Source organism: Manacus vitellinus, unplaced genomic scaffold, assembly GCF_001715985.3.
Source record: "Manacus vitellinus isolate BGI_N305 unplaced genomic scaffold, ASM171598v3 scaffold_35_pilon, whole genome shotgun sequence".
Lineage (NCBI taxonomy): Eukaryota > Metazoa > Chordata > Aves > Passeriformes > Pipridae > Manacus > Manacus vitellinus.
In genome coordinates, this window is record NW_021940498.1 from 2,559,866 (window position 1) to 2,577,458 (window position 17,593).

General features: G+C 49.0%; 1 protein-coding gene across 1 annotated transcript in view; it reads left to right on the top strand.

Moving 5' to 3' along the window:
• The window catches only part of RCSD1 (RCSD domain containing 1), a 32,741-nt gene extending 16,678 nt beyond the window's left edge, over window positions 1-16,063 (top strand). Inside the window, exons 2-7 of the mRNA XM_018077111.2 lie at window positions 6,606-6,713; window positions 9,240-9,329; window positions 10,540-10,611; window positions 11,878-12,081; window positions 12,473-13,196; window positions 14,024-16,063. Coding sequence (XP_017932600.2) covers window positions 6,606-6,713; window positions 9,240-9,329; window positions 10,540-10,611; window positions 11,878-12,081; window positions 12,473-13,183 — 1,185 coding nt within the window. The 3' untranslated portion in view covers window positions 13,184-13,196; window positions 14,024-16,063. The remainder of the gene's footprint in view (window positions 1-6,605; window positions 6,714-9,239; window positions 9,330-10,539; window positions 10,612-11,877; window positions 12,082-12,472; window positions 13,197-14,023) is intronic.
• Window positions 16,064-17,593: the final 1,530 nt, after the last annotated feature.

The following is a 17,593-nucleotide window of genomic DNA, read 5'->3' on the forward strand; positions in this document are numbered from 1 at the left end:
TGCCACTGATGTACTCACATGGATACGGATAAACAAATTAGTTCATGTTCTGTTGGCAGGAGGGTGCAAACCAGGATTCATCTAAATGTCTGATACAAAGAGATGGCTTTGAATGAAATTACAAACTACATATTAGAGAGATTTTTCCATTGGTAACTTAGGTCCAATATTAACTAAAAACTATTCTTGAGCTTTTTTAGTTCACATAAAGAGGAGTTCCTTATGAGCTGCCCCATCTAATCTTATCTGCACTTAAAAAATGTGAGAGCCAAAATAACTGAGATGCATTCATGGTGCATTCGCCAGAGTAAAAGTTCACGTCCTCTGCAGATAGACAGGAAGTGTACCTTAGATCATGCACTGTGTGAATATTCAGTGTCCTTTTGCCTCCAGCTTTCCTCTGCAGCTGAACAAAAGATGGTGCCGGGAGAAGGGATTAGATCTTGCTGATGGAAATGGTCACCCCAAATAGGTGGGAGGAGCTGGTGCTGCCATCACTTCTCTGGTGCTTGGTCAGTGAGTGTGCAGGACACCCCCAGTTCATCAAACCCCATCTCTGCAGGGGAGTCTTTTCAGGAGAGAGGCAGCACCTCACCACAGGAGTAGGAGACATTTACCCCTGGGGAGTCTTATTCCCTATTAATGCTACAGCTTAATACACCATTCCCAAAATACTGCTTTCTGTCTCAGAGACAGGTACTTGAGGGTTTGAGAATGGCTCTTTTCAGCCAAGCTGATTGCAAATGAGTTCAGGTAGGCAGAACAGCAGACACCTCTATCTGATTAAGCCTGTATTGCTCCCTGAAAGCTGAGAGAGCTATCCCACTGTACGTGGTATAAGCTTTCCCATGTAGACAAGGCCTGTGACTGTCTGGCTCCTCAAATCCTGCAGCTACCTTGCTGAAAAACGAGAAGGGTAGGTGTCCTGCCGGGGCAGGCTTTGTGCAGAAAGCATACCCTCCTCCTTCAGAGAGCTGAGCCAGGCAGGGAAGAGGAGATCTGCAACAGGCTCCTTTCCCTCCTGAAATCCAGTGCCTTGGTCAGAGGTGATGCTTTAATTTCAAAGGAAACCACGGCACTGCTTCCCAGTGCTTCTTGCAGGCCTCCAGTCAGACTGTGATGATGGTTTATTTTGATTTTCCTCCCCACAGATGCACCCCCATCCCTTCCTTGGCTGAGCAGGTCCTGCAGGCGTAGGGCTTTTCCCCTGCCATGCAGGAAGGAGAACCTGCTCACCAGCCACAGGTGTGGCTGCTGCAGTTTGAAATGGGGCTTCTGAAGAGATCACTGACACAGTATTTGTGAGGGTTTTGTGGGTGCTGAATGGAAACTTCTTCTGGTTCGCTGGTAACGTGCTCCCTGCGGTGGCTCGCAGGTGCTCCTGGGGTTCACAGCCTGCACTCGCTGCATCTGGGCTGGGTGGCAACAGCTTGCAGGGCAAAACACCAGTGCCACAGACCAACACAGCCTTTACCATGCAAGCATACAAAAAATAGGATTTTACTTCCTTATCAGCCCTCTGAATAGGAGGACACATAAGGATGTAATTTCCTTATGCGAAAGGATAAGGCTCTGGCTGGCGTGGTTAAAGAGGGGCAGGCTGCCCCTGCCACCCCACCATCCCCTCCCGCTACAGCACTGCAGGGCTGTGCTGTGAACTCCAGTGCTGGAATGATCTGGGTTAAAAATAACCTTGTAAAGAGTTAAGGGATGTATTTTTAGCCCAGATCGTTTCAGTGATCCAGTTCACAGCACAGCCCCACCAACTCACACTGGTGCAAGGGAGGAGGGGAAGGGGGAAAGGAAAGGTCAGGGGAGAATGAGCAGCTGGAAATATACACTTTCTCTCTGCTGAAACCAAGACCTTATGAAACTGCACCCCAAAAGCACTGGCCACCTCTTGTTTTCTTCTATCAATCTGACAACTGCCTTCTCGTGGTGCAGTGTGGAGAGCTGGGTGCTGAATATCACTATTTCTGGACCCTGTTTCTGTAATGAAGACATTAGCCCTGAGCCTCGAGTGCCTTTTTGTATCTGCCTCTGAGACATTATATTTGTCATTCCTTTTGCCCTATTTGCTTTTGCTGAGGTAGGTTGTGTGTGCAGCAGTGAAAAGCCCCTGCGAGAGTCACAGTGGAGCTTTACAGACCTTGTGGGAGCACAGGGTGCGGGAAGGCGGCTGGCAGGATGGACAGGCTGCAGGGAATCTTTCCTGCAAAGCTCTTTGGAAACAAAGGAGGGATGTGGAGGTCAGGGACTGGCCTCAAACCAAGTCTAGATGCAGCTGCATGGGAATGGGGGTGGCAATTGCACAGGACCCATAACCATCACTGATTTCACAGCCACTGAATACTCCAGCCTTGCAAGGTCCTGTGGAGCTCTTGCATCTCAGAGAAAAGGTGCTCCATCTGGCCAAACTATCCTACCCACAAAAGCAGCCAAATCAGAGGATTCATACGGGAGGAAAGGAGGGTAGGGAAGCACAGAGCTCTGCTGTTATTCAGCTGGTATTTAAGTGCTGCTTAAGGCAAAACACTGCACTGTATGACAGCTAGCAGAAGGTTGCTCTTTTCATCAGTCAAACCAGGTACACAAGTCCTTCAGTATCTGCTTTTGATCCTTTCAGACTTGCATTTCCAGTATCATGGACAATGACTAAATTGGTGGGATACCAATCCCATGGGATGGCATCATGACAGCCTTCAATTGCAATGGGGTGGGTCATGATCAAAACTGCTAGCTGAGGGCTCTTGGACCCCATTGTGCACCAGTCCCAGCAGAACTTTCAAATTCACACCAGAAGCCACCTCAGGCTTTTCCAGTTTTCCACAGGAGTGGAAATTCTCTGTGATTTTGATTTCGTAAGAAACTCATTGCCTGTAGTGACACTCAAATCCATCACCTTTAAGAAAAGCTCTTTGTGAGTACCCAAACAGTATGCACAGGTCTCTCGTGTGGGCCTCTGACATGCACCCTTCTCTCACCTGGTGCCCACAGTGGGTCCATGGGCTGTAGCAGGAGAATTGGCAAATGTCACCGAGCCAGGTAATGACACTGCTGTAGTGAGGGGTCCCCTCTGTGAGACATTACTGCTCCCACATCAGGCAGCCTTACTAGTCATCTTCTGGCACATCAAATTACCAGTGAAGCTGGGATTGTGTGAGTCAGAGCTGACTGTGCCACAGCTTCAAGGAGTCTCTGCTCAGAGATCTTCTCAGCTGCCTTGAAAAGATATAGCAGGGATGGCGTGGGACATTTCTAGCAGTGTTTCCACCAGGCAGCCTGTGAGAGGAGCAGGGATCTGTGCTAAATACAGTGGCCCCCTTCAGGCAAGCTGCAGAATCAGGGATTGGTGGGCAGCTTTGCTCTCACCACAGAGGCAAAGGCTCCGAGGCACAAGGAAGGAGAGGTTTGGTGAGAGGCTTGAATTGGCACATTTGTACCTAAACCACAAAGGCAGAGCTTTCTTCTGCAGTGCTGCTAAAAAGAAACACAGTGTCGAAAACTATTTTCACATTTACTCAATTTTATAAACTTGTTTGGAAGAGGAAAGTGAAACAAACCCTTTACCGAGAACTTGGTAGTTGCACTTCCTCTTTTGCAGACAGTGCCATGCTCACATTGATGGTATAATTCAATTGCTGTTTATGGCTCTGTCTGACATTTTTCAGAACATAGAATTCTTAGACACCTTAGACCTCAGAGTAGCAGTTATCAAATTACTGATGGGCGAAGCCTTTAACATTAGCTCGCTGCTTTTAGCCCATGCAGGCTGATTGTGATTCTGTTCTGAAAAGGAAAAGAATCAGCAGTTGGCTGCAAAAAGTGTTTTCGAAAAAAAAAGAGCACCATTCAGAAAAGTGTTGGGTTATATGACCAAAACGTGAAATATGACCATGAATGGGAGAGGAAGGGGCAGGAGGAAGCCAGCACTGAGCTCCTGGGTGAGAGAAGCAGATGCATGTCTTGGTTGTGGAAGAGGCTGGTACAGGCTCTAGGGTGAGAGTGGTAAAGTGAGGCTTCCCACCTTACCCACAGTGGTGGGAAGGAGGAGAGGAAGACTGACAGTCCAGTTCCTGGAAGTCAGGGGAATGGTGTTCTCTTTGCAGTGCAAGGAGTGGAACTTTTTGCACCCAAGTGCCCCGGTTCTGCACTTTCCCCTGACTAGAAGATGCAGAGCCTGGCACACCATCTGGAGGGGAGGGGGGAAATGCAGAAAAAGCTGAATACAGGACACCAGTGTAATTGCCAGAAAGGATGTGAGAAAGGACTTTTCCTGTTGCAAAGCGTGATCAGAGTCTGCAGCTGGCAATTTCGGGAGGACACAGCCCGTGGGCTACTGGTGCTAATCTTAGAATGGCATGTTCACTGCTTCCTGCACCCTGCCCGGCCAGAGCTGCCTTGCAATCAGTGCCTGCCACCAGCAAAACAAGAAACACGTGGAACCCTTCTAACCTCACAGCTCTGATCAAAGAAAGAGAGCTGTGTTTTCGGACTGTAAATTCAAAAAAAAAAAAAAGAAAGAAAGAAAAAAACCACGATCACCCCGAAAACAAGAGGTCAAACTGGCCAAGGCCAAGAGGAAGTACAGTGTCTTTTCTGGGTAAAGACAAAGGGCTGTGAGAGAAGCTTTTGGAGCAAAAGGGCCTGTGAGGGAGGCAACCTTTCCAACACAAACACTGGACACCTGAAGCTCCTCAGTTTCAGCAGAATCCTCACTTCAGGTGTCTGTTCTGCCATTCCCACGTATGCTGGGAGCTGGTATGCTGAGAGCCAAGCCTCCCAAACCATCTTGCCTTCTCCAGGTTCATTCTTTGCTCCCTCCCCTTTCCAGCCTGCCCTCCCTTCAGAGCAGGGAAGAAGTCTGCAGCTGGGAGCTGCTCTTCCTCCCCACTTAGCCCAGCCATCATTTTTCCTGTGCAGCAGGTTGCTGATCTGCCTCCCTCACTGTTTTTTCCATTCCCCTTATCTGCCACTTTCCCTGCCTATAGTTACTCTAATGGAAGGTGAAAAGATGAGGGGAAGGTGCATGAAGGTCACTGAGAGGAAGCAGCTTGATGTGGCTTTCCTAAATTCAGGAAAGCCAGTCCAAAGTGCATGGGAAGCTCAAAAGTGAAGATGTAGTCAGGATCCTGGAATCAGGGAATGGCAGACATCTACAGGGGCTCGTGGGCCTGGGGAAAAGAAGATAGCATTTATTGGGAGCATTTATTTATGGCTCTCTGAGAAAGGGAAAGGCCCTTTTCCAAGATGCAAACAGGCCTCAGCCACACTGGTCTGTACCAGGCATTTCAGACTAGAGACTCCTCCAAGCTGCAGATTATGAGATGATCCTTAACGTAAGCACCTTGATTTGCTTTTAGTCTAGAAACTAGGAGTCTAAAGAAATCCCTTCCTTAACATGATATCAAGTTTCCACAGCCATTTCTTTAGTCCCTGTGGCACAGTTACCCAGAGGGAATGGTCCACACACAGGCCAGGTTGGTGTTTCAAGGGCCTTTCACCTCCAGCAGCGCTGAAGGAGCGGTCGTGTTCATAAAGCAGCAGGTCCCTCCCAGGCAGAGTGGTGTGAAGGGAGAGGGGAGAGCTCTGCTAGAGTCTTTGGAGAAACAGGAATATATTCTTCTAGCAATGGCCTTTGGGGAAACTTTCTGGCTGAGTATTGAGGCAGTGGGGTGAGAGGTGTGGTGCTGGTCACGCACCACACTGGTGGTGGTGGTACAGGGAGCGGAGGTGTGAGGTTTCTTACAGATGGTTCACAAGCCTGGTTTCTTCTTCTGAGGTCTCCGCCTCTAACAAAACAAGGATTGTTGGTTACTTATTCTCAGTTCCTCTGGTTTGGTTTTCCCTGGCATCAGACACCAGAGATGAAGAACAAAGGTTTCCTTTCATCAACTCTGATTTCAAGGCTTTCTACTCACGTTGCTCAATACACACATAGCAAAGAAAACAAGGTAAATGTGGGATGACACCGGGGCAGTGTGTTGTGGGAAGAGCTGCATCATCCACACTCCAACACAAGCCTCCTGCTTCTCAGCCTGTTGTCGACCCAGGGGAGGGGAAGCTTCTCTCAGCCGTGGTATTTCCTCCCTCCCTCCCACCCGCCTGAGTATTTCATTGCCAAAAAAGCAGAACAGCAAAGGGACACATCCCCAAGCAGATGTTGGCTTGCTGCAGGGACTGGGAATGGCTTCTCATGGCAGAAGTGCTGGAAAAGGAAGGATGGTGACCAAGGCAGTGAAAAAGGTATGGGAGAGCTGAAGAGGTGCATGGGAATGTACTTTATTACCCTGCTCCATCTGCTCACTGCAAGGATAAGATGGGGAACAGACACTTGAAATGCCCAGTTTTCTTCCATTGGAAAGTACTGAGTGTAGGCTCTTCAGCAAGAGCTGAAAAGCTTTGCATGAATATCTGCTTTTCTGGAATATTTGAAAATGCTGCTAGGTCCTGTCATCCCAAACCTCTTGCTCACAGGCTAGATGATTGATGCCAGATGTGAGGAACTTTACTTCAAGTCTGTGCTTACTCTTGAACTTTATAACACATACACAGGCTTGCCTTTCCCAGACTTTGCTCATAACGTGTTGTTCCTGGTTTGTCAGAACAGGCCAGCAGAGACCAACTCAGAGGTGGACAAGTCGGCATCACCCTCAGTGGCTCAGCTAGCGGGGAAATTCAAGGAGCAAGCAGCCAATATCACTGGAAAAGAGGTAAGGAACTCTGCAGCCACTGGTAGGAAATCGTGTGGGAAATCAGGCCCTCAGCTCTGCCTGTTGGAGGATCAGTGACCTAAGCATGAAGCCACCTGGACTTTGGATCTTCGCAAAGGATTCCTCTCCTCATGCAGTGCAAGCTGTGTCAGTATCTTCCATGCTTTGCCGATTTGTGGATGAGTGTTTTGGTAGAGCTGCACCTCAGGACACCCAGACACTGTAACTGAGATGCTGTAAAGCTTGGTAGGGTGCACATATTTAGCCAACAAGAGCAGACAGCAATGCATGCACTATTTGGGCTTGCTTTTGTGGGCAGACAGCAGCAGTGAATAACAAATTAGCTATTACTGAGCCACAGGAAAAGAAAGCAAACAACAGATTATGCAGTGTAGGAAGCCAGTGGCAGGCCATCAGCACCTCATTTGCAAAAGGAGAAGGTTTCCTCCAGTTATTCCTTCTGTACTGGTCTGAGAGAAAGCTGCCTCTTTACTCACCTTCGTTGCCTCTTCTCAATGACATTTCAGACTCTGTGCCTATCTCTATCATGCTGAAACTCTGATTTGTTGAAAGCCCACTATGCCAAGCATTACCTCACAAGCTGTCTTTCACCAGCTAAGCAAAACACTAGAATACCTCTCTTAGGAAGAAGGGAGAGACATGGTGTTTATGAAAGGAGGTTGACATTTTAGGAGAGCCCCCTGTATCATTATGACTCTTTTTTACTCTTTTTTACTCCTTTTTACTGGTGGCTCTCTTCTCTTTTAAAACCGAACTGCTCCCTTCTGCTGCTCAGCTAATTTCAGCACGTCCCAGGCTGGGCCTAAGGGGACCCTCCCTGTCACCCCTCCTGCCTGGATGCAGTGGTGACCTGTGCCCTGCAGGGCTGGCATACCAGCATACATCAGAGGTTAGCACTCCCACAGCCAGGTCCCAGGATGGGAGTAGCCAATCTCTTCCCAAGCACTATTTTTTTCCCCTCTAGTCACCAGTGCACCACTACATCCATCCCATTACAATAATTTCCTTTTTTTTAAGGTATGGGATTCAATTGCAATAAGTCCCTCACCCTACAGAAGGCAGAAAGTTCCCAGACCTCTCTTGTGTTATCTGCAGACCTCTGCTGCTCCCAAGCCAAAGCAGTGTGGAGGGGCCTCACTGTGGGGGGAAACTCATTTTCTCCAGAGACAGAGGAGGACAAAGTTTCCTGTCTTTTCTCTCCAAGCCATCTGTCACTTCCCCACTGGCTCTCTCAAGCTGGATTCAGATTAATGGCTCAGTGGATGGTCTTTAACCCTTGCCTGACCCATGCCAGCAGAGAGGATCCCATCAACCAGGGAACCTCTGACACATCCACTGGGGCACAGTGCAGCATTTCATGGTTGCAAAATGATGGGGTTTCAGTAAGACATGTTATTGGTTCCTAGCATAAAGCTTCCTTCCTATAAGGATAAGGGCAGGGCTGCTCTTGGCTGCTTAGAGGTGCAGCATTGGCATGGCTGGATGCAGCACCAACCAGAAGTTAAGTGACATCAAGTCTACAGGTCCTCCATGACAACCAGCTCTACAGAGGGCAAAGACACCCTGATCCAATTTTTCACATTGCCAGCCTGTGAGAAGACAACAAAATTATCCAAATATTTTATTGTGGATACTATCCAAGATCCACAATATTATCCAATTATTTTGCCTGTTAACATATAAAAAAGTGTGTTAACAGCTTGGCAGGAGACTACAAACCTGGCATAAAAATAGAGACAGCTTGGCTTCAAGACCAGAGCAATAGTGATGTGCTATGCATCTCTTCCTTCCTAGGGAGCTCTCTTGTACTTCTGAGAGCCTGAAGACATTCAGAAGGAACCAGTATCTCTGCCACCAAGTTGTCTTGTTCTTTCTCCCCTGGAGAATCTGTTTCTTAGTCAAATTAAAGGTTACACCTGAGGACTTATCCCTGTGAGCTGCTTTTCTTCATTCAAGAGAAACAAATGGAATTGAAATTCCAAAAAAGTCAGAATTCCCCTTTTTGTCCTTAAAACCTATCAGATGCAAAACAGGAAATCATGAACCAGGTAGGCAGCTGAGACTTAAAAGGAAATCCTGGTAATGACAGGAGAGAGAACAGTTACAACCTATTCCAGTGCGAGGGGGTCTCCAGCAGGATGCTTTGAAGATGAAGTTTCTAGGAAGGTTTCTCCACCCTCCAGAGCTTGGAAGAGTGTCCTTTGCACAAAGCCTGAAGTGTTGTGGCTTATACTGTGCAAAAAGATACAGACTACTTTTCCAACACTAGTATTGGGCTCAAGATGCTGCAGGATTGGGCTCTAGGTGCTACAAACACAGCTGGCATGCTGGCCACATGCCCATGTGCTAGTACCTGGTGCTGCCTTTGGATGACTCCTTTAGGCAAGCTGAGCCCTGCCACCCAAACAGGTCACTGACACAGCATGCCCTTTGGTGCTTGAGTTTCATTCCCTTTTTAAGAAACCTGATTTCCCTGCTGCTGAGTTGGTTGTTTTCTTCTCTTAGGTGCCACCACATAAGCCAACTCGGAGGAAACCACCATGTTCCCTTCCATTGTATTCCCACAAAACTGAGACAAGTGACAATGATGAGCAAGTGAGTATCAATTTAATAGGGGGTAAGACCTTTCCTCTCTGCAACCTGCTCTCTCCTGAGACATGGGTTTGGAGGTTGCAGAGAGGTCAGGCTGTGCAGCACAAGATATCAATCATGCAGAATCAAACCTCCCCCTGCTCACACACATGTACTGACTCAGAGTCAGGTCCATGATGTTTCCTGTAGCATGGATGCACATCCCATTTCCACTGCTTTCATTTTTACCCTTAGCACTCTGATGGATCCATCCAGTTACCACTGTTCAGGAACCACTGGAATTTGTGAGATTTGAACAGTTCTTAGCACAGGGAGCATCCGTGGTGTGTGTTGCCTTCAGGTGAACTCTAGAGGTTTGAGTATAATGGTGCAATAGTTCTGCTTGTGAGATTTTTCCATCTTCAGAAAAAGGGAATAAATAATCCAGAGTGAAGAGGGGGTTTGTCAGCAACACCCACAGAATATTTTCTTTAGGCGTCCTCCATACAGCACCTTGGAATGAGCAGGTCCCACTAAGCTGGCTGCTCCTCACTAAATTTTGTGCTCAGGCCCTTTCTGGTCACTTCTGTCCTTTGTACTTTAAGGTATGAGGTCTACCCACCAAATTTCACATTGTCACCTGCCCTTAGCAAGGGAGTAGCTCTTTGTCCTTATATGTCAGCCACATGCCAAAGGAGCAGCAAGCTTTAAAATCTTAGATTCCTTCCTTTTCCTTTGGATCTGAAAAAAAGCAATGTGCCCCTTCTCAAAGCAGTGCTTTCCCTTTCTCAAACTGTTTTCAGCCTTTCAGAGCTCTGCCTTTCCTGCCACATAGGCCTTTCCTGCCTGTACTAATTGGATATCCTTTAACTCTGTTAGTCAAGTGGTGGCAGAAAGTCTTTCCCCTCACAGAAAGTTCACAATGTTTGCCAACATTAAGCCTTTAAGAAGTAGAATTTTAATCTGTCTGGTCCTGAATAATACCAGGAGAAACTATGCCATAGGCTACATACCTTAGTGAAGGCAATGTAGAAGCAGAGCCATTACACATCACCTAGCTCAGATGCTTCAAAGAGCAGACAATCTCCTTTTCTCCCAGAGAAAGGGAACATGTATCTAGTCCTAGGATAGCTAGCACTTTCTGCTTGTCTCTCCCAAGTTTTCTGCCTTTATTAGGTTTCCTCTTTTCCACCTACTTTACTGTGAAGTGTTCGTGTTTCATTTTGTTTTGCAGAAGCGGTCTCCAAATGCTTGCCCCCTTCCCAAGGTCAAGGTGAAAAGCTCCCCCATGATTGAAAAGCTGCAGGTAGGTCCTAGAATAACCCACGTGGCTTCCTTGGCAAATTAAATCTGACAGGCATTTGTCACAGCTACTTCCCTTGCAGAGCAGTCACAGGGGAAGGGGATCCAGGAGCCAAGAGTGACATCTGGGTGAACAGAGCAGTGGCCTCACACATAAGGACCCAGTCCCACCATACATAAAAAAGGAAGGCAGAGCAGGTCTGGTAAGGGTAACAAGCATCAGAAGCAGTCCAGTGATCCCTGGGTGTGTCCATAAGCACGGCAGTGCATGGGTCAGGAACATTTGGGTCTGTGGAGCACATGGCATGGCAGCAACCCTGCTCAAGGAGGGAGCTGGGGCTGGAGCCTCAGTTTAAATGCAGCTCTCCAGAGAAAGTGAGGGAAACCCTGACTGAGACTTCTTCCAGCTCTTTCTTTGCAGCAGTCTAACTCAGACTGAGTCACCTGCACCCTGTCAGGGACCTGGCCTTCAGCACAGGCAGTTACAACCCTGGCAGTGGGGAGTGCGCTCCAGGCTCTGCCTCTCTCCTGCACTTCCCTCATCTGGATTCCCCCAGTTACTCAAAAACACACCCAGTGCTTCCAGCCCTTTTTGTATGTCTCTGTGGTGCCTGATCCACACTGCTGAGGACAGCTCAGCACCCGATGGCCTGAAGGCAGGGTGCCCTGGCCCTGCCAGCTGTCCTTCCTGGCAGCATGTGCAACTCCAGAGCCACGCTGACACAACGTACCCCTATTCATATCACTGTCCCTCCTGAGGCACCCAAGGACATTTGCCTTTGAGAGCTGCTGAGTGAGAGCCCAGCAGGAAATGTTTTGCCACAGTGAATCCGCAAGCTCGGCTCTTTCCATGGTCTTCTCACAACTGTGCAGTTCATTCAGAAGATCAGGCTGGAAAATTGGGCACACACGGGGCTGGTTTAAATCTTTTGGTTTAAAAGTGTTTGCTGGCTGCTTGTTCAGATTTGCTCCCAGCTCAGCCACTGTAGACTGTGCTGGCTTGGCTGGATCACTGGAAAATCCCAAAAGGCCCGAGGATGACAAAAGAACACGTCCTGAGTTCCAGTTGCCGGGGAAGGACAAATGTCCAGTCATAACTTCTCTGCCCAGACTTGTTTGTTGACAGTGTCACCAGGAGAGACCCACGACCAGAAGGTCTGTGGGCTGTGACAGCTGAGAGCTGTGGCAGAGCGAGGGTTCCCCTGTGTGGCTGTCGTGTGTAGCACACGCCGCTGTCATTCACACTCCTGACGGGGACTTTTCTTTGCAGGCCAATCTGGCTTTTTCTCCAGCTGCTCTGCTGCCGGGAGTGTCTCCCAGAAGCCCTGGTCTGAAAGCCCTGGTTTCTCCATTCAGCACACCTCCCTCGACACCCACCAGCCCAGGGACTCAGACCCAGCCCAGCGAGGCGAGTGAGACGCCAGTCAGCTTTGATCAGCCCCCGGAAGGCACCCAGCTGCAGTTCTACAACAAGGTAGGATATGTGCTGGGATTTATTGCTTGCTTATCCCCTGGGGATGAAGAGGAAGAGAAGGCTGAGACACCCAAAGTCAGCAACATCTGTGCAATGAATGCAGTATCCTTGGTTTTAGGGGTCTAACTTGGACGAGGGGTCACAGTTCAAATTGGATGGTCTCTGGCACCATCTTTGCAGAAGGGAGGCTTATATTAGGGTGCTGCTTGTCCTATAGAAGAGTCTTTCAGCAGCAGGGAACCCTCTTCTCTCTACCTCTCATTAGCAGAGCAGGAAAAGGGAAGCCACCAGGGTATCAACTAAATCTCCCACGTTTTCCTCTGTTGTGCTTTCCTGCTTTTCCAGTACCGCTCTCTTGACTGCTCCAATGTCTGCTTTTCCTGCCCCCCAGGTGCGGACGCGAGGATCCATCAAGCGCAGGCCACCCTCCAGGAGGTTCCGAAGATCTCTGTCCGAGTACGGAGACGGGGAAGATTTAGGGCTCAACATCTCCTCTCCAGAAAATGGTGCCAGGGAAGATGAGGTCTTTAGGCCCAATGACAAGACAGAGGAGGCAGAAACAGGGAGCAAAGAGCAAAAGAAACAGGCAGGGTCTGATGAGAAGCCCCCGTCAAGGAGAGGATCCAGCAGGTCAGAGGATGAATTAAAAGGGATCAAAGAGCAAAAGGAAGAGTCAGGATCTGATGAGAAACCTCCATTAAGGAGAGGATCCAGCAGGTCAGAAGATGAAGAAAAAGGGGATAAACAGGCAGAGGAAATGAATCCTTGCAAGAGTAACAAAGGGAATACAAAGGAGGAGGAAGTGTGTCGTGATGCCCCAGGGAAGGAGAACTCTGCCCAGCCTACCTCTGGAAACAAGGATGTGTGTGAGGGTCCCAAGGGAGAAGAGCAGCAAGGCACTGCCAGTGAACAGGAAAAGGGGGACAAGGAGAAGGGAGAAGCTGAAGCTGAAGCAAAGGAAAGCAGTGAGAGCACAGACACACACAGAACATCAGACACTGAAGAAACACCACTGGCACCTGAATCACTGCAGGATGCAGTGGGATTAGAGACTGCCAGTGAGGCTTCACCGTCAGCCACACAGGAGCAGGGCACAGCGTAACCCTGACACACAGGTAAGGCAGGTCAGCGTGGTGTGATGCCTCCTAAGACACCAGAGGGTTTTGCTATTCATGAAAATGGCAACTGTGACAGAATATAACAACAATTTTGCTGCTCCCCACATGTCAAAAGTCTCAAATCTCAGGCCTGCAGATGCTGCAAGGCAGGGCATTCAAAACAACCAGCCTTTCTGGGTAGTGTTACAGGGAGAAAGGATGGAAAAGAAGCAAAGCTGATTCTAGATTCAGTATAATGGAGAGGCTCTGCTCCATTGCTGTTTTGAATGCAATTTGAAAGTACTTACAGTAAAAAGCACATTTCCCCAGCAGTAACCTTGTATATACTATATCAATTATGCCTCCTTACATACACATATTTATATGTGAGCACACATTGTATATATACATGAATACATATATATATTCTCTCTCTCTCTGTGTTTAGCTTGTTAGCTTTGCCAGCAAAAAGTGTGTTTGCACACACACCAGTGCATGATCAGCCCTGGAAGCATGAAAACATGGCCCTTTGCCACTTGAAATAAAAGAGGATTTCCACTGGCTGAAGCAGGGCTTATTCCATGTACCTTCTTATGTATTCTGTAACCACTGATAACATAGCCACAGATGCCTGAGGAAACATCTCATTCCACCTCACCACCTGTCTCCTCTTCAAATGTTTCCTTGATTTGGCAAGGAGCAACTGAAGGAAGGAGGCTGGTGCTCAGGCTGCCTTTGCCTCCTAGCACAGAAACTACCAAAGTACCCCCAGGACTTCCCAGCACTGTATTTACTTAGACCATGATTATTTTTCATTATTTCCTTACTTTTTCCCCTCTCAAAAGGACATACCCAATCAGGGTAGAGGAGACTTAACATGTGAATAGGAGCCATCTAACCCAATCAAGGTGGAAGCTTCTGGAAAACCTTAAGTGGCAGGAGAGGAGCAGAACACAGATATCCCCTGAGGTCCAGACTCCTCACAGAGCTGAGTGGCTCCTTGCTGGCTCTCTGCTCTGCACCATCATATTTTGGGACAGCTGGAACAAGAGACTGGTTTGCAATCTCTTCAGAGTTCAAAACTCAGGTGTGTTGGCTGATGTTCCTCAGTGATATTTGGAAACTGAGACACCTGATACTTGCTGTCCCAGAACCAACAACCATCACCACTCCTGGTCCTCCTGCTCCTTCATCCTGCTCCAAAATGTCTTTTTCTTCTCCCCTGCATTGGTCTTAGATGAAGTTCATCTGTTACAAACATACATGTATGGTGCCTTTTTGGTAGCTTCTTTTGAAATACTTTGGGTTTTTAAACGTCAGTAAATAATGTTTTAATAGTAGGAAACAGTATGTTTTCTCCATATGTGCTGTATGGCAGACAATGTGAACCCTGAACACAGGGAAAACTCTTAGGACATTGATCATACAACATAAAATCCCTCTGAAGTGGGGCTTGAACTGGCTGGTCTGTGAAACAGCCAGCAGGGGCAGGCTGGTAGGTTCTGTGTGCTTCAAATTTGGGGTGTTTTTAGTGCTGGTGGAAAAGTGACAACGAGCAGATTGGATGCAAAGAAAAGATGTGCTGAGTAGGTCAACAGCACAAGTTTTTTATCTGGCTGTGGGCTCCAGTCCAGATTTAGAAGGCCTGCCTGTCCATCAGTTTTTCTCACTTCCAGACCCTATCCAGTCTTTTTCGAAACTTTTAATGTGTGGCCACTGAGAACCACTCAGGGTAGAAACCATCCTGGCTTACAGGAAACAGCCCATTAATTTTGGGCAGGTCAAAAAAATCTTAGCTGGCTGAGTTTCCAGTTGTATGGCCTGACTGACTGAATTGGTGAAGGTCAGACAGCCAGTCCCTCCTCAATACTTAGGCACTGTACTGGATTTGCTTTCACCCCTGGGGTACTAGTTAAAGTCATGGGCTAGCAGTTGCCAAACCAAAGGAGAAAGGACTTATATCTGGAGACTATTAGTTGCCCGTAAGAAATAAGTTATTTGGGGAAAGATAGATAACAGACCCTCACTTGACCAGTTTCCTGACAGCAGTGCTTGAAGCTGAATAAAAAGCTGCCTTGGCTCAAGACCACGGGGGTCATGTCCACAGCACGTCGTGGAGCTGTGGACAACTCTGGGCTCACTGGAGACAGCGAGCCAGACTTGCCAAAAGCTGAGCCGAGGTGTCAGCCAGCTGTTGGGTGGTGTGAACGATCAGGGGCCAGTGCTTGAACCCCACCTGAGTACTCAGCAACACAGAAACAGCTGCAGAGACCGAGGGAAGAACCAGCCATCCCAAAGCTCCTCCTAGCAAACGTTAAGCTGAGCAGGGTCAGAGGCTTGGGTTGTCCCTGTCTCTCTGGACACGCACAAGTGTTTCACACAGCACACCTCCCTTCTGCCCTCAGGCGGGCTCAGCAACACAGCAGAGTTACAAACCTGAGGAGTCTGTGGGATACCCCCTTTGTGTTCACCAGCTCTAAAATCATGAGGAAAGGAGAGGCTCTGTGCCCTGCCTTTCTTTTTCCCAGGTGAGAGCTCTGAGGTGACATTTGCTGAGAGCCAGCAGCTCTGACCCTCCTGTGTGACGTGAGCTTGTTGGCAAACAAAACCTCCACATCCTTTTGAGCCATGCCGTGGAGCATTGTTGCCTTTGAATCCATTGTAATCTGTTTGTTATAGCTTGTACTCCAGGGCAGGTTGCAATCATTCACTGTGCCCCGTTTCTTCTCCCAGCAGTGTCCCATCTGTATGTGAGTGACTGTGCCTTACTGTATATACAGACATATGTGTGTCTGTTTAAAGAATGTGTATGTGTGTCCCCAGCACAGGAATGGAAATCTGAGGGAGAAACAGAAGAAATAAATGGTGGAATAAAAGCAAAGCAAAACAAAAAATCTGTGTGTTTTGTTTCCTCCTGGAAAGATGAAGAAGTCTGAGGAAGGATGGAGAGAGCTGGTAGCAGCAGGCAAAACAGGGGTGAGATTTCCACTGCCATTAGAATGGTTTAACGTTTTAATATGCTGTGGTTTTCATTTTTGGGAGACAGCAACAGCCAACATGCTCAATCACAAAGGAATGTGTTCCTTGGGGCAAGCAGTGACACTGGAGACTGCCACACTTCCTGCCCTAACCCTGCAGGTGTCTGGCACCTGGGAACAGGAGAAAGCAAAGCCATCTAGCCTGCTGCCATTTCTCCAACAGCATCCTTGGGAAGCATAAATAAACAAAGCAACACACAGTGATTTTTCCATTCAGATTTCCCAGCTTTTGGCAGTCAATAGTTAAGAGACTTTCTGAGCCAGAAGTTGCACCACCATCTTTGTCCTGGACGGCTGTAAGCACACCTGGTCAGATGGGAAAATGCCCTCAGCAAGATTTAATTTATGCAATCCCTCTGGTATGGATGGTGCCTGAAAGATTAAAAAAAAGTTAAAGCATAAACATAGTGGGCCAGAAGACCTTTATATTGTGGGGGTGAGGACAGAAGACTAAGCAAGAAAGAAGTGGAGAGAGGAATGCAGCACAAGGGCAAGGAGAGAGCGTTTGTGTGTGATCTTGGTTCTGTGGTTGTTTTTGGTTGGGCCGGGTTCAATGTAGTGTGAGCCATGGGAAAGTATTGGAAAGGCCAAGCTTGAGAGCAATTACTGAGGGGAGGAATGGGGTTTCTTGAAAGATCTGGGATGCAGAGGCACGGAAATACGAGGGGGAAGCATTGGCAGGATAGAGCGTATCGGGGGCAACGCGGGATCCAAACGAGCGGCGTGCCGAGGGCTCAGAGACCAAAGGCAATGCTTGTGGCTCCCGTGGGCCCCTCTCCTGCCCGCGGGTCACCCTGGGGGTCTCCGGTGGTCTCCAGGTGTCCCTGCCTGTCCCTGCCTGTCCCAGTGGGACCGCCCGCCCGCCCCGCCCCGCCAGGGGGCGCCGCGCACAGCGCGGGCCGGGATAAACCAACGCCGCTGAGGGTGTGTGTCCTATTCCCCCCCTTTCCCATCCCCTGGGAATGAGCTCGCCCGGCTTCGAGCGCCACCGGCCGTGGAGTAGGAATGGGAATGGGAATGGGAAGCCGGGAGGGTTCGCTCCTGCGCTCCTGGGACGAGCGCGGAGCGGGGTCCGCGCCAAGGGAAGAAGAGCGGGGCGGCGCCGGGGGCCGTCGCACCCCCCGCGGGACTCGGAGTCACCGCTGCCAAGCGGAGTCGAAGGGTCGAGGGAAGGGCGATGCCGCGGGTTACCCTGGAGAGGGAGGGAAGGGGGAAGTGGGATCAGTTATGGAGAGGAGCGATGTGCTCCGGAGCGGCGGGCAAAGCCACCGCGGGTGCGGTGGTGGCGGGGAAGGGCGAACCTACAAAGGCGCTGACGAGGGTGGCTGGGGCGGGAAGGAGGCGGGAAGGCAGTGAACTGCTGAGGCGGGAAAGCTC